This window comes from Tachyglossus aculeatus, chromosome 1 (assembly GCF_015852505.1).
Source record: "Tachyglossus aculeatus isolate mTacAcu1 chromosome 1, mTacAcu1.pri, whole genome shotgun sequence".
In the NCBI taxonomy this organism is placed as follows: domain Eukaryota; kingdom Metazoa; phylum Chordata; class Mammalia; order Monotremata; family Tachyglossidae; genus Tachyglossus; species Tachyglossus aculeatus.
Genome location: NC_052066.1, coordinates 104,143,197 through 104,170,012, shown reverse-complemented (window position 1 = coordinate 104,170,012; position 26,816 = coordinate 104,143,197). Strand labels below are relative to the sequence as shown.

Here is a 26,816-nt window from a genome sequence, read left to right as displayed (position 1 = left end):
TTCAAATCCCGGCTCCGCCAATTGTCAGCTGTGTAACTTTGGGCAAGTCACTTTACTTCTTTGTGCCTCAGTTACCTCATCTGTAAAATGGGGATTAAGACTGTGAGCCCCCCGTGGGACAACCTGATCACCTTGTAACCTCCCCAGGGCTTAGAACACTGCTTGCACATAGTAAGCGCTTAATAAATGCCATCATTATTATTATCTACTTAAAACAGGCAACCCAAATGCTAATACTAGTTCAGGGTCAGGATGAACTATCTACTCATCAGGGTTAAAAAAGGAGCTGGGATTTTGGAACTATCCGTCAGTCTTAATCAGTTAATACTTTCTCCTTTTATTAAAAGATCATTCACTCTTCCAAATACTGACTTTTTATCATTCATCATACGATACTACGTAGCTCCAAGTTATGCCATTGAAAAGTGAAGTTTCACAGAAGAGACGTTTCAAGAAGTCTTCCACCGTGAATGCTTAAATGAATACTTTTGGAGGATGATCTTAAAATATACAGCGCTCCTTGATGTTCAAAGAAGTTTCTACCAGTGATGGAATCCCATCCATTTTGGGGGAGTGCAGGGTGGTGACGGATACCCAGTGTTGTTTCTCTGCTGCTGTGCAGCCCATGCCAGGTGTCGGCCAGGTTATGTAGTTTAACAGATGAATGGTCCAGGCAGGATTCCTAGAGGGAAAGGTAGGGATGTCAGGCTTCCATGAGGATGGAAGTCTAAGAGATTCCTCCGTTTCCACGGTCAGAGGCAGAATCCTGGGTTTGACTGAACTCCATCATTCTTGCCAGGCCAAACAACAGTCGGAAGTGATGAATCCCCCATTTTCTGAAGGCAACCAAGTTCGATCCTTAGAGCAGCTGTGCTAGAGCGTCTGGATTTTGGTTAAAGTATCATATAAGCCTTGTCATCCGAGAAGATTAGAAATAACAACTGAGCGAAGCACCGTACGTTTTCAGTCCGACGAACCCGGAGAGCTGCCCGGTAGGTACTGGGAGGCTAGTGTTAATTAAGCGGTGAAGCCGGCTTGGATTTGCGCTGTCGGTTCTCCTGATATTTGGTCGTGTGAGTTCTGGCCTGTGAGAGGGATCGATCTTTCTTTTCCACATTTGGCTGAAATGATGATGTAAATACTTCTCCCTAAGAAAATTCCAGCTACGACTGCAAAGTAGCCGCCGTAAACTAGAAACTGAGAAAACACAAGTGCAATTAAGCAACAACCTGAATTGCGTGCATTTCGTTCCCTGCTCCTCCCCCACCACGAAGATAGTATAAGGTTGATATCATTTCATTAAGCAATTGACAAATCATTCATTTAAAAAATGACGAATACTGCTGCCCTCATTATATATCGTGAAATTCCCCTCGTTCAGCATTTCCGTCTAGAAAACAGAACAAAAGCAGGAACTAGCAGCATCAGACAAGAAAGAAAGGTTTCCAAGGGAGTAGATTTACATTTTGTCTCCTTTAGCTCCCAAGTTCAACACACTAGGCCAAGTCTTTTTTGAGGGGGCTTTGTCAATGTAAATTAATTTTCCTCCCACTTTTCTCCCACGGATTTTACAAACCATCAAATCTTGCTAATTTTCCCAAACAGAAAACATTAAAAACCCAACTATCTGAAGCATCAGAAGCTCTACTGCCAGAGGTATTATGCATAGATAGGTCTTTGCCATCTTTAACTCTCATTTTGTAATTTCTCAACCCTGGTTGGAAACCCGGGCACCTATTATACAGGAAGAAAATGGAAAGAAGGAGAATCCCAAGCAGTTTTCATTTATTTAGGTTGCTGTGGTTTTCCTTCCATTGGCCTGATCCTTCCTTTTCTCTGCTGGAGATGTAAAGTACGTCTTCAGCAGAGAACAATTTAACCCAAGCCCTCCCTGGATCCGCCTCTGGAACTAGGCATAGGAAATCATTCATCATCATCATCATCAATCGTATTTATTGAGCGCTTACTGTGTGCAGAGCACTGTACTAAGCGCTTGGGAAGTACAATTTGGCAACGTATAGAGACAGTCCCTACCCGACAGTGGGCTCACAGTCTAAAAGGGGGAGACAGAGAACAAAACCAAACATACTAACAAAATAAAATAAATAGAATAGATATGTACAAGTAAAATAGATAGAGTAATAAATATGTACAAACATATATACATATATACATTCCCTTGAAGCTGGTTAAACTCTTTCCCCTCAAGTGCAAAAGCAACCAACGAGGCAGCCCTGCCAGCCCCAGGTTTGGTAGAATGAGTTGACTAGGCATTGGAGAGGGCAGTTCCTGCCCAGGGCACTCTGAGTGCCAGGGGGTAAAGCTGGAGAAGAATCTTTAGTACTTTCCAAGCGCTCAGTACAGTGCTTTGCACACAGTAAGCTGATGGTTACTGCATTATGACTGTTTTGACACCTGTCTACATGTTTTGTTGTCCGTCTCCCTCTTCTAGACAGTGAGCCCGTTGTTGGGTAGGGACCGTCTCTATATGTTGCTGACATACTTCCCAAGTGCTTAGTACAGTGCTCTGCACACGGTAAGTGATCAATAAATATGATTGAATGAATAAGCGCTCAATAAATGCGATTGAATAAGCGCCCAATAAATAGAGTTGAATGAATCTTTCATCCCTCAGAAATCTGTGCTGAGGCCAGACGACTACCTTCCTGAAATTTCAATTAGGTCTGGCATATTAGCCACATTTGCTAACGGTGGGGAATGTAGTAGATTGAATAGAGAAGCAGCGTGGCTTAGTGGAAAGAGCATGGGCTTTGGAGTCAGAGGTCATGGGTTCAAATTCCGGCTCCACCACATGTCTGCTGTGTGACCTTGGGCAAGTCACTTCTCTGAGCCTCAGCTACCTCATCTGTAAAATGGGGATTGACTGTGAGCCCCACGTGGGACAACCTGATCACCTTATATCCCCCCCAGCACTTAGAACAGTGCTTTGCACATAGTAAGCGCTTAACAAATACCATAAAAGAAAGAAAGAAAGCCTTACAAAAGCAATTCCTTTGGCCCAGTATTCAGTGACAACTGCAAATTTAATCGGAAGAAAATGCAAACTCATTTTCCCCACGGTTAACTCATTTCAGAAACCTGGATACAATCATGTACGAAAAGATCAACTTCATGTCGTTCATCCAGAAATACTGGGTAATACCACTGGCTGCAAATCAGTCTTAATCTTTGTGAGTTCAGCTTTGACTAAGCTATTTTCCCACCCTATCTGGGAGTAGAAATTGTTTCGCTTCACTTTCCATTTTTGAGTATATTCTCTGGAGAGGAACAGAGGGTGGGCATTTGCAAATATCCTTGCCAAGAGGAAATCACCTGAAAATGGACTGTCTGGTATAAACCTGGTGACTGCCCCCCTAGCTATTTAGACAGGATGCTGCTGCAATTTCAATGAATGACAATACCTTTTAAGAAGGTATTTTTTTTTTCCAAACAAAAACCTGCCCAACCATAAAACCATTTGCCATCAGTATTTCTGGATGAATGAGATGAAATCAATCTTTTCTTACATGATCTAGGTTTGTGAAATGAGTTACCTGTGGGAAAATGAGGCCGCATTTTCCTCTGATTTCATTTGTAACTGTCACTGAGTAATGGGCAAAAGAAATTGCTTTTCTCCGACTGTTCTGAGCATAGTTTCTTCTCAAACTTTTTAACAGGCTTCCTTTCTTTTCCTACTTCCCAAAAGCTTAGTACAGTGCACTGCACACAGTAAGTGCTCAATAAATATGATTGAATGAATGAATGAATGTTCTTTAAAATGTTTCTTTTCTTAGCCGAGAGGCTTCCATTCATTCATTCATTCAATCATATTTATTGAGCACTTACTGTGTGCAGAGCACTGTACTAAGCGCTTGGGAAGTACAAGTTGGCAACACATAGCCAGCCTCATTTAGAACCCGCACCCTTACAGTTTCAATCAATCGGATGTATTTATTGAGCACCTACTTTCATTCATTCATTCCTTCAATCGTATTTATTGAGCGCTTACTGTGTGCAGAGCACTGTACTAAGCGCTTGGGAAGTCCAAGTTGGCAACATGTAGAGACGGTCCCTACCCAACAGCGGGCTCACAGTCTAGAAGGGGGAGACCGACAACAAAACAAAACGTATTAACAAAATAAAATAAATAGAATAAATTTGTACAAGTAAAATAGAGTAATAATAAATATACAAACGTATATACAGGTGCTGTGGGGAGGGGAAGGAGGTAAGGCTGGGAGATGAGGAGGGGGAGAGGAAGGAGGGGGCTCAGTCTGGGAAGGCCTCCTGGAGGAGGTGAGCTCTCAGTAGGGCCTTGAAGGGAAAGTCCTTCTGTGTGCAGAAGCCCTTCTGTGTGCAGAGCACCATACTAAGTACTTGGGAGAGTGCAATATAAAAAAAAATTGTGGTATTCATTAAGCACTTACTATGTGCCAGGCACTGTACTAAGCACTGGGGTAGATACAAGATAATCGTCTGGACAGTTTTCACTTTAATTCTTTCCCCTGCCCTTTCCACTCCTTCAATGATTGCCACTCATCAGAGTTAGAGATGAGCAAATTCATTCATTCATTCATTCAATCGTATTTATTGAGCGCTTACTGTGTGCAGGGCACCATACTAAGCGCTTGGGAAGTCCAAGTTGGCAACATATAGATATGGTCTCTACCCAACAGTGGGCTCACAGTCTAGAAGGGGGAGACAGAGAACAAAACAAAACATATTAACAAAATAAAATAAATAGAATAAATATGTACAAGTAAAATAAATAGAGTAATAAATAAGTAAATAGAGTAATAGAGCAAGTGGTACAGCAGCTGGAGCAGGCGAGAAGAGGGATTACTGCTGCTGTCGCCATTGGTGCTGATCACCTGGGGTCCATGTGATCCATGTATTACAGTGGTTACCGGGCCGCTTCTTGCTGAGGTCAGGACTTGGAGGAATAGTCTGCAGGTTTTTTTTTTTTTATTTAATGGCATTTATTAAGCGCTTACTATGTGCAAAGCACTGTTCTAAGCACTGAGGAGGTTACAAGGTGATCAGGTTGTCCCACGGGGGGGCTCACAGTCTTAATTCCCATTTTACAGATGAGGTAACTGAGGCACAGAGAAGTGAAGTGACTTGCCCAAAATCACACAGCCGACAATTGGCGGAGCCGGGACTTGAACCCCTGACCTCTGACTCCAAAGCCCGGGCTCTTTCCACTGAGCCACGCTGCAGTTGCTCTCACTCCTACCGTCTCTGCTTCTTGCTGAGCACTCACCATCCGTAGCGAGAGACCGGAAACTCGTCTCTAGACTGTAAGCTCATTATGGGCAAAGAACGTGCCTACCTACTCTGATTTTTTTTTATGGTATTTGTTAAGCCCTTTCTAAAATGGTATCAAGTGCTTACTCTGGGCCAGGCACTGTACTAAGCGCTGGGGTAGATACAAGATCATCTTCTAGATTGTGAGCTCATTGGGTAGGGATTGTCTCTGTTGCCGACTTGTAATAATAATAATAATAATAATGTTGGCATTTGTTAAGCGCTTACTATGTGCAAAGCACTGTTCTAAGCCCTGGGGGGGGGGGGGGGTAACAAAGTGATCAGGTTGTCCCACGTGGGGCTCACAGTCTTAATCCCCATTTTACAGATGAGGTAACTGAGGCTCAGTGAAGTTAAGTGACTTGCCCAAGGTCACACAGCAGACATGTGTGGAGCCGGGATTCGAACCCATGACCTCTGACTCCAAAGCCCGTGCTCTTTCCACCGAGCCACGCTGCTTCTCCTCAAGCAAGGGACTTGTACTTCCCCAAGCGCTTAATGCAGTGCTCTGCACACAGTAAGCACTCATTAAATACGATTGAATGAATGAATTGGATTGGACATAGTCTATGTCCCACATGGGGCTCACAGTCTTCATTCCCATTTTACAGATGGGGTAACTGAGGCCCAGAGAAGTGAAGTGACTCACCCAAGGTCACCCAGCAGACAGGTGGCGGAGCTGGGATTAGAACCCAGGTCCTTCTGACTTCCAGTCTACCAACCCTGTTGTATTTTCCCAAGTGCTCAGCATACAATGTGCTCAATAAATTAATTAATGATGGTATTGTTAAGTGCTTACTATGTGCCAAGCATTGATTGATTGTAAGGGCTGCTATTCCTGCAGCTACTCCCCTTCAACACTTGCTCCATCCTTGAAAACCTCTGTTGCAAAGACTCAGCTACTGAAATAGATACTTCAAGTGGTTCTTAATATACTTGACCATATTTTTAGTCTGTACTTTACAGAGGTTTCCCTTTAAGTTTATCCTTTCCTGCTTAACTCTGCCCTCTCCTCTGCCAGGCAAAACTATTTCTCCTCCCTTGTTGATACCAGTGCCCATCATCCCCGTCAGCTGTTCCGCACATTTAACTCCCTTCTCAGGCCCCCTGTTCCTGCCCCTCCTCCTCCCCTCACCCCCAACGATTTGGCCTCCTACTTCATTAGTAAAATTAACACTATCAGGTCTGAGCTCCCCAAAGCCACCCCTCCCCCTTCTCCATCCCCCCCCCCCCCCCCCCCCCCCAGCTTTCAACCCTCTCCGCTAGTCTCCCATCCTGACTTTGGGCAAGTCACTTCTCTTCTGTGTGCCTCAGTTCCCTCATCTGTAAAATGGGGATTAAGACTGTGAGCCCCAAGTGGGACAACCTGATCACCTTGTATCCCCCCAGTGCTTAGAACAGTGCTTTGCACATAGTAAGCGCTTAACAAATACCATCATTATTATTATTATTATTATTATTATTATCCTTCCCAGCAATATCTTCAGATGAGATCTCCTCCCTCCTCTCAAGTGCTTCTCCGGCCACCTGTGCTTCTGACCCCATTTCCTTTCATTTTATGAATTCTCTCGCTCTGTCCCTCCTCCCCTCCTTCACTTCCATCTTCAACTGCTCACTCTCCACTGGTTCCTTCCCCTCTGCCTTCAAACATGCCCATGTCTCCCCCATCCTAAAAAGACCCTCTCTTGACCCCACCTCCCCTTCTAGTTACCGCACTATCTGCCTCCTACCCTTCCTTTCCAAACTCCTAGAACGAGTCGTCTACACTCGCTGCCTCAAATTCCTCAATGCCAACTCTCTCCTTGACCCCCTCTAATCTGGCTTCTATCCCCTACACTCCACCAAAACTGCCCTCTCAAAGGTCACCAGTGACCTCCTTCTTGCCAAATCCAACGGTTCCTACTCTATCCTAATCCTCCTCGACCTCTCAGCTGCCTTCGACACTGTGGATCACCCCCTTCTCCTCAACACGCTATCCAACCTTGGCTTCACAGACTCCATCCTCTCCTGGTTCTCCTCTTATCTCTGGCCGTTCATTCTCAGTCTCCTTTGCGGGCTCCTCCTCCCCCTCCCATCCCCTTACTGTAGGAGTTCCCCAAGGTTCAGTGCTTGGTCCCCTTCTGTTCTCAATCTACACTCACTCCCTTGGTGAACTCATTCACTCCCATGGCTTCAACTATCATCCCTATGCTGGTGACACCCAAATCTACATCTCTGCCCCTGGCTGTCGACCTCTGGCCCACATCCTTCCCCTGGCCTGGAATGCCCTCCCTCCACACATCTGCCAAGCAAGCTCTCTTCCTTCCTTCAAAGCCCTACTGAGAGCTCACCTCCTCCAGGAAGCCTTCCCAGACTGAGCCCCCCTTTTCCTCTCCTCCTCCCCATCCCCCCCGCCCTACCTCCTTTCCCTCCCCACAGCACTTGTATATATTGTACAGATTTATTACTCTATTTTATGTGTACATATTTACTATTCTATTTATTTTGTTAATGATGTCAATCTAGCTTTAATTCTATTTGTTCTGACAATTTTGACACCTGTCTACATGTTTTGTTTTGTTGTCTGTCTCCCCCTTCTAAACTGTGAGCCCGTTGTTGTGTAAGGACTATCTCTATATATTGCCAACTTGTACTTCTCAAGTGCTTAGTACAGTGCTCTGTACACAGTAAGCGCTCAATAAATATGATTGAATGAATGAATGAATGAATAACCCAGCCATGAACAGGTACAATAGGAGAACAAGAGAAAAGAAACTTACCTGAAGGTTAATATCAAGGCCCAGGCCTTTGGGGTCAACTATAATCACCGTTATAATAGTCTGGATCACCAAGGCAGCAAAGGTGTTGACTCCAAACACTAGTGCGTAGCGTTCCATGCTTAGATTGACCGCGATCTGAAACCTAATATTGAACACTAGATGAAAATGGCAAAAGATGAATAAAAAGATAATATTCTACTCACATAATCCCATGTGGGAAAGTGACTGTGTTTGAACTAAGTAACTTGTATCTACCCCAGTGCTTAGTGTTTGACACATAGTAAGCACTTTGCAAATACCATAAATAAGGGCTTTGCACCATAAAAAAAGATAACCATGGAAATGAAAATGGATACATAAAAATTTGCACCTAAAGTCAACACTGTATTTCCTAATGATTTGCCTTTGTTAGTCTGAGTTGGGTGTTTTCCTTTGGAAGTTCCGTTTTTCACTACTAAGTATGATGTCTTCTAAACTGTGAGCCCGTTGTTGGGCAGGGACCGTCTCTATATGTTGCCGACTTGTACTTCCCAAGCGCTTGGTACAGTGCTCTGCACACAGAAAGCGCTCAATAAATACGATTGAATGAATGAATGTCTGTTAATTTTCCCATTTCCTGAATTTCTTCCAGCTGCCTAAAGGCAATCGGGTGTAGGAAAATCAGAAAACTTAAACTGGTGAGAGTTCTATTTAGAAATACCCTGGAGGTAGGAGGAAATGCTTAGTACAGTGCTCTGCACACAGTAAGCGCTCAATAAATATGACTCAGTGAATGAAACGCAAGATTGCAGAGACAGAGAAAGTTTGGGGCTGGTGAGGTAGTTTTGGGAGAAGGAGCGGGGCTCAGTGGAAAGAGACCGGGCTTTAGAGTCAGAGGTCATGGGTTCAAATCCCAGCTCCGCCAACTGTCAGCTGTGTGATTTTAGGCAGGTCACTACACTTCTCTGGGCCTCAGTTCCCTCATCTGTAAAATGGGGATTAAAACTGTGAGCCCCCAGTGGGACAACCTGATCACCTTGTAATCTCCCCAGTGCTTAGAACAGTGCTTTGCACATAGTAAGTGCTTAACAAATACCATTATTATTAATATTATTCTGCAGAGGTGATCACTGAAGCCTTAAGAGCCGATGAGTTCACAAGGGAGTGAAAAGAGAAAGAGGCCCAGAACAGAGCCCTGAGGGGACTAACGGTTTTTAAGGAGTGAGAGGCAGAGAAAGAACATGTTGAAAGAAACAGAGAAGGGATGGCCAGCGTAAAAGGTGGTAGAACCAGGAGTGAACTATCAAAAAAACTAAGGTTACGTGGTTTTTTCAGGAGAAGGGAGTGGTCTGCCGTGTCTGAAGTAGCCAAAGAGCCTGTTAAATTCAGTGGGGAGAGGGTCATTGATAATCTAGCCCCTTGTGGGCAGGGATAGTCTCTATTTGTTGCTGAATTGTATTTTCCAAGCGCTTAGTACAGTGCTTTGCACACAATAAGCACTCAATAAATACGAGTGAATGAGTGAATCTTGGAAAGTGCAGTCTGTGGAGTGCTCTCTATTCACCCATTTTTTTTTTTTTTACCTCTATTCACCTTTCTTTACCCTTTATTGCCCCATTTATTCCCCACACCCTCAGCCCCACACCACAAGCGCATATCCATAATTTTTAATTTATATCAACGTCAGTCTCCTCCCCTAGACTGCAAGGTGGTTGTAGACAAGGAAAATATCTACTAACTGTTATATTGCACTCTCCCATGTGCTTTATACAGTGTTCTGCACACAGTAAGTGCTCAATAAATACCATCAATTGATCAATTGGAGCGAAGGGGCGAAAGACAGAGGATAACGGCTGAAGAAGGGAGTTGGAGAGGGAATGGAAGCAGCAGAGGTATACGACCCATTTGAGGAGTTTGGACAGGAATGGGATGAGGGAAATGGGGTCATAGTTGGAGGGAGCAACTTTGCGGGGATAGGGGAAATGTGAGCATGCTTGAGTGCAGTGGGGAAAAAAATCAACAGAGTAGTGGTTGAAGATATCAGGAAGGGAAGGAGAGGTGTTTAAGGGTTGTAGAAGGTGAGGAGGGATGAGTTTAGGGGCACAGGTGGAGAGAGGGTAGCTATACTGACCATTTGTCTGGGACACCTCAAAATTTGCTGGAAAATTTTCTTTCCCGTGCCATTTTTTGGTTTAATATGTGTAGGCTGGTAGCATAAATAGGTTTTAATTAGCACCTCCGATAAGAAAAGCTGAAGTTACAGTGGATCATACAGAGGAATAAAGAAACTGAGGGAATATAGGGAAGGGTGTTTTATTCAGTCAATCAGTCAATGTATTGAACACTTACTGCATGCAGAGCACTGTACTAAGTGCTTGGGAGTGTACAATATATGTATATATGTTTGTACGTATTTATTACTCTATTTTACGTGTACATATCTATTCTATTTATTTTATTTTGTTAATATGTTTTGTTTTGTTCCCTGTCTCCCCCTTCTAGACAGTGAGCCCACTGTTGGGTAGGGACTGTCTCTATATGTTGCCAACTTGGACTTCCCAAGCACTTAGTACAGTGCTCTGCACACAGTAAGCACTCAATAAATACGATTGATTGATTGATACAATATAACAAAGTTGGTAGACTATTCCCTGCCCTCAGGGAACTTCTAGACTGTGAGCCCGTTGATGGGTAGGGACCGTCTCTACATGTTGCCAACTTGTACTTCCCAAGAGCTTAGTACAGTGCTCTGTACACAGTAAGTGCTCACTAAATATGATTGAATGAATGAATGAACGAATGAACTTACAGCATAGGGGGGTTGACAGACATTAATATAAATATGTATTATTGAATTGGAATTAGGCAGAGTTGATTTAGAATTAAAAATAAAAAATAAATACTACTTACACGGCTATTGTTATCAGAAGGGTATAACCTGACTTGAAAATCAAGTACCCAGCATAGCATTCCCAGATGTTTTTAGTGAAATGCATGAGAAATAGGGCACCGGCATTTATTGCGGAGAAGATTCCCAAGGCCAGCTCTCCCAAAAGATCCCAGTTGACATGCACATATCCTACTGCAAAGGCTGCCAAAGCACCTGGAAGAACAAGGAAATAAATATCTGGTGATATTATGTCTGGCTGTAGGCAGTCTTCTCACCAGCCACAAGCCCAGTAGTCAGTCAGCGATTGTATTTACTGAGCGCTTACTGTGTGCAGAGCAGTGTACTAAGCACTTGGGAGAGAACAATACAACCATAAAGGATAGTAATTCTATTACTATAGAACTCCGACCACACGGGCTCCTCCTCCCCCTCCTATCCCTGTACTGTAGGGGTTCCTTAAGGGTCAGTTCTTGGTCCCCTTATGTTCTCCATCTATACTCACTCCCTTGGTGACCTCATTCGCTCCCACGGTTTCAACTATCACCTCTACGCTGATGACACCCAAATCTACATCTCTGCCCCTGCTCTCTCTCCCTCCCTCCAGGTCCGTATCTCCATTTGGATGTCTGCCCGTCATCTAAAACTCAATATGTCCAAGACTGAGCTCCTTATCTTCCTTCCCATACCCTGTCCTCTCCCTGACTTTCCCGCCACTGTAGACGGCACTACCATCCTTCCCGTCTCATAAGCCTGCAACTTTGGTGTCATTGTCATCCTCGACTCCGCTCTCTCATTCACCCCACACATCCAATCCGTCACTGAAACCTGCCGGTCTCGCCTCCACAACATCGCCAAGATCTGCCCTTTCCTCTCCATCCACACCGCTACCCTGCTTCTTCAATCTCTCATCCTTTCCCGACTGGATTACTGCATCGGCCTCCTTTCTGATCTCCCATCCTCCTGTTTCTCCTCGCTTCATTCTATTCTTCACTTTGCTGCCCGGATTATCTTTCTACAGAAACTCTCTGGGCATGTCACTCCCCTCCTCAAAAATCTCCAGTGGTTGCCTATCAACCTTCAAATGAAGCAAAAACTCCTCACTCTAGGCCTCAAAGCTCTCCATCACCTTGCCCCCTCCTACCTCACCTCCCTTCTCTCCTTCTCCAGCCCAGCCCGCACACTCCACTCCTCTGCCACTAGCCTCCTCACTGTGCCTCATTCTCGCCTGTCCCGCCGTCGACCCCTGGCCCACGTCCTACTTCTGGCCAGAATGCCCTCCCTCCTCACATCTGCCAAACTAGCTCTCTTCTCCCCTTCAAAGCTGTACTGAAAGCTCACCTTCTCCAGGAGGCCTCCCCAGACTGAGCCACCCCCTTATCCTCTCCTCCTCCTCCCTCCTTCTGCCCTCTCCCTTCCCCTCCCCACAGCACTAGTGTATATTTGTACATATTTATTACTCTATTTTATTAATGATGTGTATATAGCTATATTTCTATTTATTCTGATGGTATTGACACCAGTGTACTTGTTTTGTTTAGTTGTCTGTCTCCCCTTCTAGACTGTGATCCTGTTGTTGGGTAGGGACCGTCTCTATATGTTGCTGATTTTTACTTCCCAAGAGCGTAGTACAGTGCTCTGCTCACAGTAAGCGCTCAAAAAATACGACTGAGTGAATGAATGACCGCAGAGTGATCCCCTTAGATTTGAATTTATCTTCCAGATTTTTTCTAAAATGTAAAATATTACATTGGCCCCACATAAAATTATTCTTTAAAATAGCTCCAAGTTCACCCAAACCTTACTGATTTTGTCGGCACTGAGTTCTTTGTGAGCAGCGATCATACATATTCTAATGATTTCATCAGTCAAATCCTTCCATTTTATAATCTACTCTCTCTCATCACTCACTCATCTTCAAGGTCCTGTTCAAATCACAACTCCTCCAAGAAGCCATCCCTGACTAACTTCTCATTTCTGGATCCTACTCACCCTCTTCTCCGTTTTGCCTAAGCACTTGGAATCTGTACCTCCTTGGAATCTGTACCTTTTAAGCCATTTGATATTCACCCACTCCCAGCTCCCCATCACTTTTGTCTTGTGCCTTTGAGTCGTCTCCGGCCCGTAGCAATACCATGGACACATCTCTGGGCACTTCTCCTATCTGCAATTTAATGATGATATTTGTTAAGCCTTTGCTATGTGCAAAGCACTGCTCTAAGCACTGGGGAGGTAATAAGGTGATCAGGTTGTCCCACAGAGGGCTCACAGTTTTAATCCTCATTTTACAGATGAGGTAACTGAGGCACAGAGAAGTTAAATGACTTGCCCAAAGTCACCCAGCTGGCAGGTGGCGGAGCTGGGATTTGAACCCACGACCTCTGACTCCAAAGCCCGGGCTCTTTCCACTGAGACACGCTGCTTCTGCAAAATTAATTAATTACTTTTAATTTATTTTAATGTCCATCTCCCCCTCTAGATTGCAAACCCTTTGTGGGCAGGAATCATGTCTACCAACTGTAGTTTCTCAAGCACATAGTACAGTGCTCTGCATACAGTAAATGCTCAATAAATACCACTGATTAGCTGATTATATACTGAGCATAAAATACCAAACTTCTTCTGAAAGTAGTCTCCATTTTCTGCCTCTACTTTGTCTTCTCCAATTTTCTCCTTGACCCCTCGACCCCCAAATCTAATTTCCACCCCCTTTACTCCACAGAAGCTGTTCTCATTAGGGTCAATAATGACTTCCTTCTTGCCAAATCCAATAGCCTCTATTCTATCATAAACCTCCTCAACCTCTTAGCTGCCTACAGCATTGTAGACCCCTCTCTTCCCCTGGAATCACTATCTAACCTTGGTTTCACTGGCATTGTCCTCTCCTGGTTCTCCTCTTATCTCTCCGGCCATTCATTCTCAGTCTCCTTTGCGGGCTCCTCCTCCTCCTCCCATCCCCTTACTGTAGGGGTACCTCAAGTTTCAGTTCTGGGTGACCATCTGTTCTCCATCTACACTCACTCCCTTGGAGAACTCAATTCACTCCCGTGGCTTCAAGTACCATCTCTACATGGATGATTCCCAATTCTACCTCTCCAGTTCTGACCTTTCTCTTTCTTGGCAGTCTTGCATTTCCTTCTGCCTTAAGGGCATCTCTGCTCAGATGTCCCGTCGACACCTCAAACTTGAAGAGGTCGAAACGGAACCCCTCATCTTCCCTCCCAAACCCTCTCCTCCCCGTGTCTTTCCCATCACCTTCACCTTCTCCACTGTACTCAACTCCCTCGCTCCTCTGTCCCTTCTCCAATCTCATATCACTAACATGCCCCCCGGATCACCTCCATAGTACACCTCCTCTGCTCCTGTGCTTGAGCTGCAGAGGATGGTTAGTGGAGGTCCAGACATCAGTCTGATCTTGTCCACCTTAAATTCATTCTTGTCTTATGCCGTCGAGTCGTTTCCGACCCTTAGCAACACCACAGACACATCCCTTCCGGAAAGCCCCGCTCTCCATCTGCGATCGTTCTGGTAGTGGATCCGTAAGACTTTTCTTGGTAAAAATACAGAAGTGGTTTACCATTGCTGCCTTCCACGCAGTAAACTCGAGTCTCCGCCCTCGACTCTCTCCCAGGCCACTGCTGCTCAGCATGGGTGAGTTTTGACTTGTAGCAGATTGCCTTCCACTCACTAGCCACTGGCCACTGGCGCTTAGTACAGTGCTCTGCACATAGCAAGCGCTCAATAAATACGATTGATGATGGCCAAGCTAGGAATGGAATGGGTAGGCCTCTGCTTGACTCTCTCTCCCATAGCCTGGACTGGTAGAGGAGTCACGGTCTAAATTTGTACTGAAAAACCAAGATTAAGTGAGCTTTTGCCCTTCTATTCCATGGGAGGATTCGGCCCTCCCTGAGCTCACCTTAGCATTCATTCATTCTTACCTCCTTCCAATTCTGCCCTCTCTTCTCCCTGACAATACTTCTTCCTAATTCACTCCCATACCTACTGCCCCCACCAGCTGTTCCAGACATTTAATTCCCTCTTCAAACCTTCTGTCCTACTGCCCCCTTTTCTGCCAATTGTCAGCTGTGTGACTTTGGGCAAGCCACTTAACTTCTCTGTGCCTCAGTTACCTCATCTGTAAAATGGGGATTGACTGTGAGCCCCCGTGGGACAACCTGATCACCTTGCAACCTCCCCAGTGCTTAGAACAGTGCTTTGCACATAGTAAGCGCTTAATAAATGCCATTATTATTATTATTATTATTATTATTATCTCATTCCCCTAATGAACTGGCCACACATTTCATTAAGAAAATCGAAACCATCAAGCATGATCTCCTTAAAATATCTCCTGATTATCTTGTGCCCGCCCCCCCCCCCCCCCACCTTTGACTTTCCCTATTTCAGTCAATGGTATTTATTGAGTCCTTACTATTTGCAGAGCACTGTACTGGGTGCTTAGGAGAGGATCACAGCAGGATTAGCAGACATGTTCCCTGCCCATAAGGAGTTTACAGTCTAGAGGGGAAGACAAACATTAATATAAACAAATAAGTAATTTATAACGTAACTTAAAGGTATGAACGTAAGTGCTATGCTTCCTGCAGTATCTCAAGAACACATCTCTTGCCTCCTCTCAAAACCTACCTCCTCCGCCTGTGCTTCTGACCCATTCCTTCATGTCTTATTAAAACAATCTCCCACTCCCTTCTTCGCTCCCTGACTGCTGTCTTCAACCATTCTCTCTCCAGTGGCTTCTTCCCCGCTGCTTTCAAACACGCTCATGTCTCCCTTATCCTAAAAAAACCCTCCCTTGACCCCACGGCTCCCTCCAGTTTTCGCTCCCATCTTCCTCCTACCATTCCTCTCTAAACTTTAGAGAGTTATTTACATTTACTGTCTCTACTTCCTCTCCTCCAATTCTCTCCTTGATCCCCTCCAATCTGGTCTCCAACCCCTTCACCTCCCTCTCGAACGTCACCAATGACCTTCTTCTTGCCAAATCTACTCTATCTTAATCCTCCTCGACTTCTCAGCTACCTTTGATGCTGCGGACCACCTCCTTCTCCTGTAAACTTCATCCAACCCTGCCTCCACTGATACCGTCCCCTCTTGGTTCTCCTCCTGGCTCTCTGACTGCTTCTCCTCAGTCTCTTTTGCAGGCTCCTGTTCTTCCTTCCACCCTTTGACAGTGGGTGGTCCCTCTTGAAGAACTAAATCGATCCCGAGCCTTCAACTATCATTTCTACACAGATGATTCCCAAATCTACAACTCCAGCCCTGACCTCGCTCTTTCTCTGAAGCCTCACATTTCCTCCTCCTTAAACTAAACAATAATAATAATAATGGCATTTATTAAGCGTTTACTATGTGCAAAGCACTGGGGAGGTTACAAAGTGATCAGGTTGTCCCACGGGGGGCTCACAGTCAATCCCCATTTTACAGATGAGGTAACTGAGGCCCAGAGAAGTGAAGTGACTTGTCCAAAGCCACACAGCCAGCATTTGGTGGAGTCAGGATTAGAACCCATGACCTCCGACTCCAAAGCCTGTGCTCTTTCCACTGAGCCATGCTGCTTCTCTAAACTAAACACGCTTCTAGGCTCTAAACTGTTTCTCTTAACTAGTGTCCAAGACAAAACTCCTTATCTTCCCAACCAGTGTCCTCCCTGTCTTTTCCTGTCTTTCCAGGCCTTTCCAGACTGAGCCCCTTCCTTCCTCTCCCCCTTGTCTCCCTCTCCATCCCCCCATCTTACCTCCTTCCCTTCCCCACAGCACCTGTATATATGTATATGTTTGTACATATTTATTACCCTATTTATTTATTTATTTATCTTACCTGTACATATCTATTCTATTTATTTTACTTTGTTAGTATGTTTGGTTTCATTCTCTGTCTCCCCCTTCTAAACCGTGAGCCCGCTGTTGGGTAGGGACCGTCTCTATATGTTGCCGACTTGTACTTCCCAAGTGCTTAGTAGAGTGATTTGCACACAGTAAGCACTCAATAAATACGATTGATTGATTTCCCATCGCTGTAGACAATATCACTATCCTCCCTATCTCATGGGACTGTAACCTTGGCGTGTCCTCGACTCATCTCTCTCATGCAACCCACATACTCCATCTGTCCCCAAATCCTGCAGCATTACTAAAACCTACCCTTTCGTCTCCATCCAAACCGCTACTACACTGATCCAAACATCCTATCTCACCTTGATTCTTGCATCAGCCTTCTGGCTCACCTCCCTGCCTCCTGTCTCTCCCCACTCCAGTCCATACTTTGCTCTGTTCTTGGAATCATTTTTCAAAAAAACAGTCTAATCGATGCCTCCCCTTTCCTCAAGAACCTCTAGCAGAGCCCATCCACCTCCGCATCAAACAGAAACTCCTTACCATCGGCTTTCAAACACTGTCAGCTCATCCCCCTCATCCTTTTCGTCATGTATTTCCTACAATAAGCTTGCCGGTATCCTTCACTCCACTAATGCCAATCTATTCACTGTACCTCAATCTTGACTATCTCATTCACAACCCCTGGCTCCCTCCCGCTTCATATAAGCCACCACTTTCTCCACCTTCAAAGCCTAATTAACATCAAATCTCCTCCAAGACTAAACCCTCATTGCCCCTACTCCTTCTTCCTTCTGCATCGCCCTTGCATTTGGATCTGTACCCTTTAAACACTTGATATTAGCCCCTCCTTTGGCCCCACATAAATTACGTTCCTACCTGTGATTTATTTTATTAATAATAATAATAATGATAATGGCATTTATTAAGCACTTACTACATGCAAAGCACTGTTCTGTATCTGTCCCTCTAGACTATAAACTCCTTGCGGTCAGGGATCGTGACCACGAGATTGTACTCTCCTAAGTTCTTAGTACAGTGCTCTCCACACAGTAAGTACCACTGCCTGATTGTTGGAGCACTATGTGCAAATCACTGTACTAAGCACTTTGGGAGTACAGTAGAGTTAGAAATGGGAATCAGCATGGCCTAGTGAAAAGGGTCATGGGAGTCAAAAGGCCAGCTCTACCACTTGTCTGCTGTGTGACTTTGGGCAAATCAATTGCCTTCTCTGGGACTCAGTTTCCTCAATTGTAAAATGGGGATTCAATACCCGTTTTCTCTCCCACTTAGATCATGAGCCCCAGGAGGGACAGGGATGATGTTTAATTCCCTCCTGCGTATTTTCTCCCAGCACTTAATAGAGTTCTCTAAACCCTCTAAGTGCTTAATAGATACTTATTATTGCCATCTGATTAACTTGTATCTACTCCAGGGCTTAAAACAGTGCTTGACACATAATAAATGATTAGCAAATAGCATAGAAAAAATGATCCCTGCCCCTAAGGAGTTTACAAACTTGCTCTTAGTACAGTGCTCTGCATACAGTTGCTTGGAGCTGTACTCAGGTAGCCAAAATGGCACAGAGAAAACTGAGCCCATTATTGGGTAGGGACCGTCTCTATATGCTGCCGACTTGTACTTCCCAAGCACTTAGTACAGTGCTCTGCGCACAGTAAACGCTCAATAAATATGATTGAATGAATGAATGAGTGTGGATTGGAAAAACCATGATTAGCTAGAAGGCATGTATTAGTCATTTTGATTTTAGTACTATATCAACTATCTAAATTAACTTCATCCTCTAGACTGCAAGTCATTGTGGGCAGGGAATGTATCTGTTGTTATACTCTCCCAAGTGCTTAGTGCAGTGCTCTGCACGTAGTAAGCGCTTACTAAATGTGATTGAATGAATTGAATGATTGAATCATGAAGAGCCGCAAAAGTTTGACTGCTTCATGTCTACAAAAGGCTGAGGAGTCAATATTGATGTGCATATAGCCATAATTCTATTTATTCTGATGATTTTGACACCTGTCTACATGTTTGGTTTTGTTGTCTGTCTCGCCCTTCTAGAATGTGAGCCCGTTGTTGGGTACCGTCTCTATATGTTGCCGACTTGTATTTCCCAAGTGCTTAGTACAGTGCTCTGCACACCGTAAGCGCTCAATAAATACGATTGAATGAATGAATGAATATTTATCAGCTCTTACTGTGTACAGAGCACTGTACTAAGTGCTTGGGAGAGAACAATACAACAGAATTAGCAGACCCGTTCCCTGAAGGGAGGAGATTGGTTTACTCCTGTTTTCCCTTTACTTTTAGGTGGAGTTTTACAAAAAGACCTCACCAGTTCCCAGTTCCCAGTTGTAAATCAGGAGCTGTTCCCCAAAATGGTTCTCCCTTCACCTTCCTCTTGCTTGCCTAGGGGTGTGCTCTTCTATCATTTGTTGAGCACCTGTTCTGTCTTTTTCACACCCTTTCCTTCCCCCTTGGCCTCCCCATTATAGAGAAATTTGAAAGAGAGGGAATAGAAAAACAATTTCCTCTCATAGTCAGCAACATCATCTTCAAACCAAAGGGAAATTCCAGACAACTCCTTTCCTTAAGGGCCACCTACATGTATGTATACATGCGGGCATGAACACACACACACTTTGTTTTTCTGTCTCCATATGAAAAAGATGCCGATGAGCATCCATCAATATCAAGAAGTAGAAGTTTTACATTTCGCTTTCCGTTTCTGCATGTCTCAGTGAAGAACAGGCACATTGGGGAAAACAACAAAACTCTAATTACAACGAAGACATTTTCAAGGAGTATTTTCTGTGCGTAACATTATATCTGGCAAAAGTTAAGTAAAATATGCAACTGGCTAGGATCTTAAATAATAACAATAATAATGATGATGATACTAATTGTTAAGTGCTTACTATGTGCCGAGCATTGTTCTAAGTGCTGGGCCCACTGTTGAGTAGGGACCGTCTCTATATTTTGCCAACTTGTACTTCCCAACCGCTTAGTACAGTGCTCTGCACACAGTAAGTGCTCAATAAATACAATTGAATGAATGAATGAACAAGGTGATCAGATTGTCCCACATGGGGCTCACAGTCTTCACCCCCATTTTACAGATGAGGTAACTGAGGCCCAGAGAAGTGAAGTGACTTGCCCAAAGTCACGCGGCGGATAAGTGGCGGAGCCGGGATTAGAACTCATGACCTCTGACACCCAAGCCCGGGGTTTTTCCACTGAGCCATGCTGTAAAGCCCTTCTCCAACCCCTTACAGTACTTCAAGATGCATTTCCTTCTTGAGAGTTTTGTGGGAGGGTCAGATATGGGGGTAGCCATTTGGCCAGATGCTGGGGGTTTTTTTTTATGGTATTTGTTAAGCGCTTACCATGTGCCAGGCACTGTTTGAAGTGCTAGGGGAAAAATATAAAGTAATAAGATTGGGCACAGTCCATATCCCACAGTCATTCATTCTTCTGCACATTAGAGAAGCAGCGTGGCTCAGTGGAAAGAGCCCGGCCTTTGGAGTCTCAGGTCGTGGGTTCGAAACCTTCCAGACTGTGAGCCCACTGTTGGGTAGGGACCGTCTCTATATGTTGCCAACTTGTACTTCCCAAGCACTTAGTACAGTGCTCTGCACACAGTAAGCGCTCAATAAATACGATTGATTGAATCATGGCTCTGCCAATTGTCAGCTGTGTGACTTTGGGCAAGTTACTTCACTTCTCTGTGCCTCAGTTCCCTCATCTGTACAATGTGAGCCCTCCATGGGACAACGTGATCACCTTGTAACCTCCTCAGCGCTTAGAACAATGCTTTGAAAATAGTAAGCACTTAATAAATGCCACTATTATTATTATTATTCAGTCGTATTTATTGAACGCTTACTGTTTACAGAGCACTGACTCACAGTCTTAATCCCCATTTTACAGCTGAGGTAACTGAGACACAGAGAAGTTAAGTGACTTGCCCAGGGTCACACGGCAGAAGAGTGGTAGAGTGGGGATTTGAATCCAGGTCCTTCTGACTCTGATTACTAGGCCATGCTGCTTCATGTGCTGGGTTAACTCCTTTTTTATAATAACCCCCTCTGCTAAAACGTATTCAGTTTCGAGATTAATTTGAAATTCATCTTTCAAAGCAAGCCGCAGTGTTTTCTACCAGATGACGACAATGAGGAAACAGCCTCAACTTCTACTGAAACAAATCGCTAAACCAAAGGTCGAGGCATTTTCTAGACTGTGAGCCCACTGTTGGGTAGGGACCGTCTCTATATGCTGCCAACTTGTACTTCCCAAGCGCTTAGTACAGTGCTCTGCACACAGTAAGTGCTCAATAAATACCATTGAATGAATATTCAAGTAGTTACTGATTTTTATTAGTCTGATAATATTTGCCATTTACTCTAACGGATTAATTCAGTGCCTCTGAAGAGGACAGTGGGAAATAGCAATGTCACTCTGGGCAGGGAATGTTACTGTTTATTGTTGTACTATACTTTCCCAAGTGCTTAGTACAGTGCTCTGCACAGGGTAAGTGTTCAATAAATACAATTGAATTAATGAATGAATGAATAATGTCTCCATTTTGCAAGGATTGTGGTTGGCTTGGTTTTAAGTCAGTGTGTAGCGGGCATGCACACACGTACATAAACCCACACAAATGCACTTTCTCTCTCTCTCTCTGTCTCTGCATCCTTCTGTTATTTCTATAACTTTTATTTCAATGAATGAATGAATGTATTCATTCAATTGAATGAATACAATTCATTCAATTGTATTTATTGAGCGCTTACTTGGGATTTTCTTTCATTCATTCATTCATTCAATCGTATTTATTGAGCGCTTACTGTGTGCAGAACACTGTACTAAGCGCTTGGGAAGTACAAGTTGGCAACATATAGAGATGGTCCCTACCCAACGGCGGGCTCACAGTCAAGAAGTCATCTTTCCAACGAGCACCGCCTCAGCTCCACGCCGAAAGCGTCGAGAAGTGCCCGGGGAGGGTGTTCTGTCATCCTCTAGGCAAAGAAAGGAAAAACCGCGTGCACCTACTGCAAAATGTTGCAATGGCTTCCACTGCTCCGTTATAGACGGCGGCGTTTTGAGACGGTGCCTTGTGATCCCACAAAAGCTGCACGTAATTCACCACTTGATTGTAGCCCGCGGTGGCTGCTGCCCACCACAAAGACCAGAAAAAAAGATGCTTCGTGCAGTAGCATTCCTTTATATCTTGGCACCAATGTAGAAACACTCTCAACACAGGGCCCCGTCTCCGGGAGTCGTTCTCACACCCTTCTTGCCCACTCCCGTCCTGGGCGGGTGATCCAGAGGTGACTTTATCCCGTAGGCTCGGAGGCTGACCGCCAGAATCAGAGCCGCGTGATACTAGGTCGCTGACCGTTGGCAGCTCCTGGCAGATCTCTGGGGTGGATTTTCGATGGAAGAACATGCTTTTACTGGGCATCGGTAGAAACAACGAAAGAATAAATGCCACAGATACAGAGGCCAGGCTTATGGCGTTGAGGTAAAAGTAAGAGACGCCCGCTAAGGAGACCAACACCTGTCCCAGCACCGAACCCGTAGTGTAGGCAACCAAAGTGACGGTTCTACAGTAGCTAGTCACTTTCTGGTAATGGTCCGAGCTGACCACGCTATAAATGTAGGAATAGTAGGCCACTTCTGTGGCTGTGACCACGCCATAGAAAAACTCCACGGCTTGCATGGCCAGGACTCCTGGGGCCAACAGGAGCAGCAGCCAGGTGATTATGAAGCTGATTCCCTGCAAAACGATGACGGGCTTATAGCGCACGTAATCCGTGAGGACGAACACGGGGAGCAGCAGCAGCAGATAGGAGTATGTCCACACGGGGAAAACGTGATTGGTAAGCTGCAAGTTAAAACAGACGACAAACGGTGAGAGTGAATGAGCTGGAAGGGAAAGGAACCTTGTAACCTCCCCAGCGCTTACAACAGTGCTTTGCACATAGTAAGCGCTTAATAAATGCCATCCAAAAAAAAAAAAAAAGGAACGAGTCTGAGGATGCAGAAATCGAGGGAATTCTGAACAGGAAGATGCTGGAATGTGTCTGTTATAGTGTTCTATTGTATGCCCCCCATCTTACCTCCTTCCCTTCCCCACAGCACCTGTATATATGTATATATGTTTGTACATACTTTTTACTCTATTTATTTTATTTGTACATATCTATTCTATTTATTTTATTTTATTAGTATGTTTGGTTTTGTTCTCTGTCTCCCCCTTTTAGACTGTGAGCCCACTGTTGGGTAGGGACTGTCTCTATATGTTGCCAATTTGTATTTCCCAAGCGCTTAGTACAGTGCTCTGCACATAGTAAGCGCTCAATAAATATGATTGATGATGTTGATGATGATGATGCTCCCCAAGCACTTAGTACAGTGATGATGATGATGATGGCATTTATTAAGTGCTTACTATGTGCAAAGCACTGTTCTAAGCGCTGGGGAGGTTACAAGGTGATCAGGTTGTCCCACGGGGGGCTCACAGTCTTCATCCTCATTTTACAGATGAGGGAACTGAGGCCCAGTGAAGTGACTTGCCCAAAGTCATACAGCTGACAATTGGTGGAGGCTGGATTTGAACCCATGACCTCTGACTCTAAAGCCCGGGCTCTTTCCAGTGAGCCACGCTGCTCTGCACACGGTAAGCTGACTCACCGACTGACCGAAAAGCATGGGATTTTTGGTTCTGGAGAAGCGGCGTGGCCTAGTGAAACAAGCCTGGGGCCTGTACTTCAGGGGACCCGGATTCGGGCACTTGCCTGCTGTGATACTTTGGCAAGTCTCCCAACTTCTCTGTTCCTCAGTTACCTCATCTGTAAAATGGGGATTCAATACTTATTTTCCCTCCAATTTAGATAGCAAATCCAGTGTGTCTGATCTGATTATCTTCTATCTATCGTATTAGAGAAGCAACGTGGCTCAGTGCAAAGAGCCCGGGCTTTGGAGTCAGAGGTCATGGGTTCAAATCCCGACACCACCAATTGTCAGCTGTGTGACTTTGGGCAAATCACTTAACTTCTCTGGCCCTCAGTTCCCTTATCTGTAAAATGGGGATGAAGACTGTGAGCCCCCGTGGGACAACCTGATCACCTTGTAACCTCCCCAGCATTTAGAACAGTGCTTTGCACATAGTAAGCGCTTAATAAATGCCATTATTATTATTATTATTACTCAGTCCAGGGCTTGGCACGGGTACTTGCTTAACATTATTATAATATATTATATTATTATTATTAATATTGTTGTTCTTGTTGTTATTTCATTTGACACCAGCGCTTAGAACAGTGCTTTGCACATAGTAAGCATTAAATAAATGCCATTATTATTATTATTATTATTATTATACCTGACAGGAATGAAAGAAAGCTGATTTTCAAGGCTGTAAATCTGCTGTGCTGGGCAGCAGCGGCATGGGAGAGAACCAAGGACGGAGACTCAAGCTTACTGCGTGGAAGGAGGCAGTGGTAAACCGCTTCCATATTTTTTCCAAGAAAACTCAATGGATCCACTATCAGAACAATTATAGATGGAGGTGGGGCGTTCCGGGAGAGATGCGTCCATGCCACTGCTATGGGTCGGAATCGACTCGACGGCATAAGACAAGGCAAGGCAGTCTTATTGTTTGGAAAACAAAGGTTGGCGGTTATGCAAAGACAGCAATGCAGGAGGGGTTACTCTTCTAAAATATCTCTTCTTCCACCCATCCTGAATTCTCCGTAATCATTCTGGCTCTTAGCAGGTGTGGCGCCTAGTCCCCGAGCTGAGTTTCCTTATCCCTACTGTCTCATGTCTCTCCTGATCTTAACCTTCTCTAACTTCTCCTGTCTTCCCTGGTGTAGAGAGAGTAGAGAGCCAGCACTGACCCTGAGGATTCAGCCTCCCGGCAGTATCCAGGGATGGAGGGGCAGGGAGGCCTGTCCCTTACCCTCGTTAACCCAATCCTTAGCATCATCAACCCCCATGCTCCACCTTCAGCGAGACCAGAATCGACAACCCTCTGTCTCTGACGCTCCAAGCTGTGGGGAGATCGCAGTAACCAGAGCCTCTGGGGTTAGTCTGGAAAGGTTTCGCGGAGGACGAGGGGGCTTTTTGGGAAGGGAGCGATCAAACTCTGGGCAGGCAGCTGTGGGAGGTTATGGATTCACCGCCCTTAGAGGAAACGTTGAACCCCTGGGTGGAGTTTCCACTTATTATTATTACTGTGGTATTTGTTGAGCGCTTACTATGTGCCAAGCACTGTTCTAAGCACTGGGGTAGATACAAGGTAATCAGGTTGTCCCATGTCCCATGTGGGGCTCCCAGTCTTAATCCCCATTTTGCAGATGAGGTAACTGAGGCACAGAAAAGTTAAGTGGCTTGGCCAAGGTCACACGGCAGACAAGTGGCGGAGCCGGGTTTAGAACCCATGTCAGGAGGCCTTCCCAGACTGAGCCCCCTCCTTCCTCTCCCCATCACCCCCCTCTCCTTCCCCCCGTCTTACCTCCTTCCCTTCTCCACAACACCTGTATATATGTATATATGTTTGTATATATTTATTACTCTATTTATTTTACTTGTACATATCTATTCTATTTATCTTATTTTGTTAATATGTTTGGTTTTGTTCTCTGTCTCCCCCTTCTAGACTGGGAGCCCACTGTTGGGTAGGGAACTGTCTCTATATGTTGCCAACTTGTTCTTCCCAAGCGCTTAGTACAGTGCTCTGCACACAGTAAGCGCTCAATAAATACGATTGATTGATTGATTGATTGATTGTTCTCTGAGTTCCTAGCCCAGGTTCTTTCCACTAAGCCCCACTGCTTCTCTATGACTTTATCAGAAAGTCCTGGAGATGCACTCCTGGAGATAGGTGCTGAGGGGGAGCATTGTTACTGAAGATGCACATACTACATCAGCAACCAGAGGGTCTTTCCTTTCTAATAATAATAATCATGGTATTTGTTCAACACTTACTACGTGCCAAGCATGCACTAAGTGCTGGGGTAGATATAAGGTCAGACAGAGTCCCAGTCCCATAAGGGATTCACCAAGTAGGTGGGTGATCAGGAATTTAATCCCCATTTTACAGTTGAAGAAATCCAAGCCCAGAAAAGTCAAGTGACTTGCTCAAGGTCTCACGGCAGGTAAGTGGGAGAGCCGAGATCAGAACCTGGGACCTCTGACTCCCAGGTTCCCGCCTGCTTTCTGCTTCCAGCCTGGCAGAAGCTAGGTGGGATCGCAGCATCAACGAAGGAAATAGCTATGCTGCTCCTTAAGTTCCCCCGACAAATTCTTGTCCATTTGTGGGGGCCCACAGTTGGGGAAGTAGTGAATAAATAATAATAATAATGATGGCATTTGTTAAGCGCTTACCACGTGCGAAGCATTGTTCTAAGTGTTGGGGGGGATACAAGATAATAATAATAATGGCATTTATTAAGCGCTTACTATGTGCAAAGCACTGTTCTAAGAGCTGGGGAGATTACAATCAATCAATCAATCAATCAATTGTATTTATTGAGCGCTTACTGTGTGCAGAGCGCTTGGGAAGTACAAGTTGGGAACATATAGAGACAGTCCCTACCCAACAGTGGGCTCACAGTCTAGAAGGGGGAGACAGAGAACAAAACCAAACATATTAACAAAATAAAATAAATAAAATAGATACGTACAAGGTGATCATGTTGTCCCACCGGGGGATCACAGTCTTAAGCCCCATTTGACAGATGAGGTAACTGAGGCCCAGAGAAGTTAAGTGACCTGCCCAAAGTCACACAGCTGACAATTGGAGGAGCCGGGATTTGAACCCATGATCTCTGACTCCAAAGCCCAGGCTCTTTCCATTGAGCCACGCTGCTTCCCTAATTCCCTAATATTATTCATTCATTCAATCGTCATTATTGAGTGCTTACTGTGTGCAGAGCACTATATTATTACTATAATTACTATAATTATTATTATAATAATTATATTACTATATTATTATTTATTACT

At 44.7% G+C, this 26,816-nt stretch overlaps 1 protein-coding gene across 4 annotated transcripts in view; it reads right to left on the bottom strand.

Annotated features, from left to right (window-relative positions):
* Positions 1-317: 317 nt before the first annotated feature.
* The window catches only part of SLC19A3 (solute carrier family 19 member 3), a 71,148-nt gene continuing 44,649 nt past the window's right edge, over positions 318-26,816 (bottom strand). For all 4 annotated transcript variants that reach the window (XM_038752704.1, XM_038752696.1, XM_038752724.1 and 1 more), the window contains 4 exons: positions 21,855-22,689; positions 10,956-11,148; positions 8,067-8,208; positions 318-1,197 (listed from right to left, as the gene is read on the bottom strand). In XM_038752704.1, the coding sequence (XP_038608632.1) occupies positions 1,018-1,197; positions 8,067-8,208; positions 10,956-11,148; positions 21,855-22,689 (1,350 nt within the window). In that variant the 3' untranslated portion in view covers positions 318-1,017. The remainder of the gene's footprint in view (positions 1,198-8,066; positions 8,209-10,955; positions 11,149-21,854; positions 22,690-26,816) is intronic.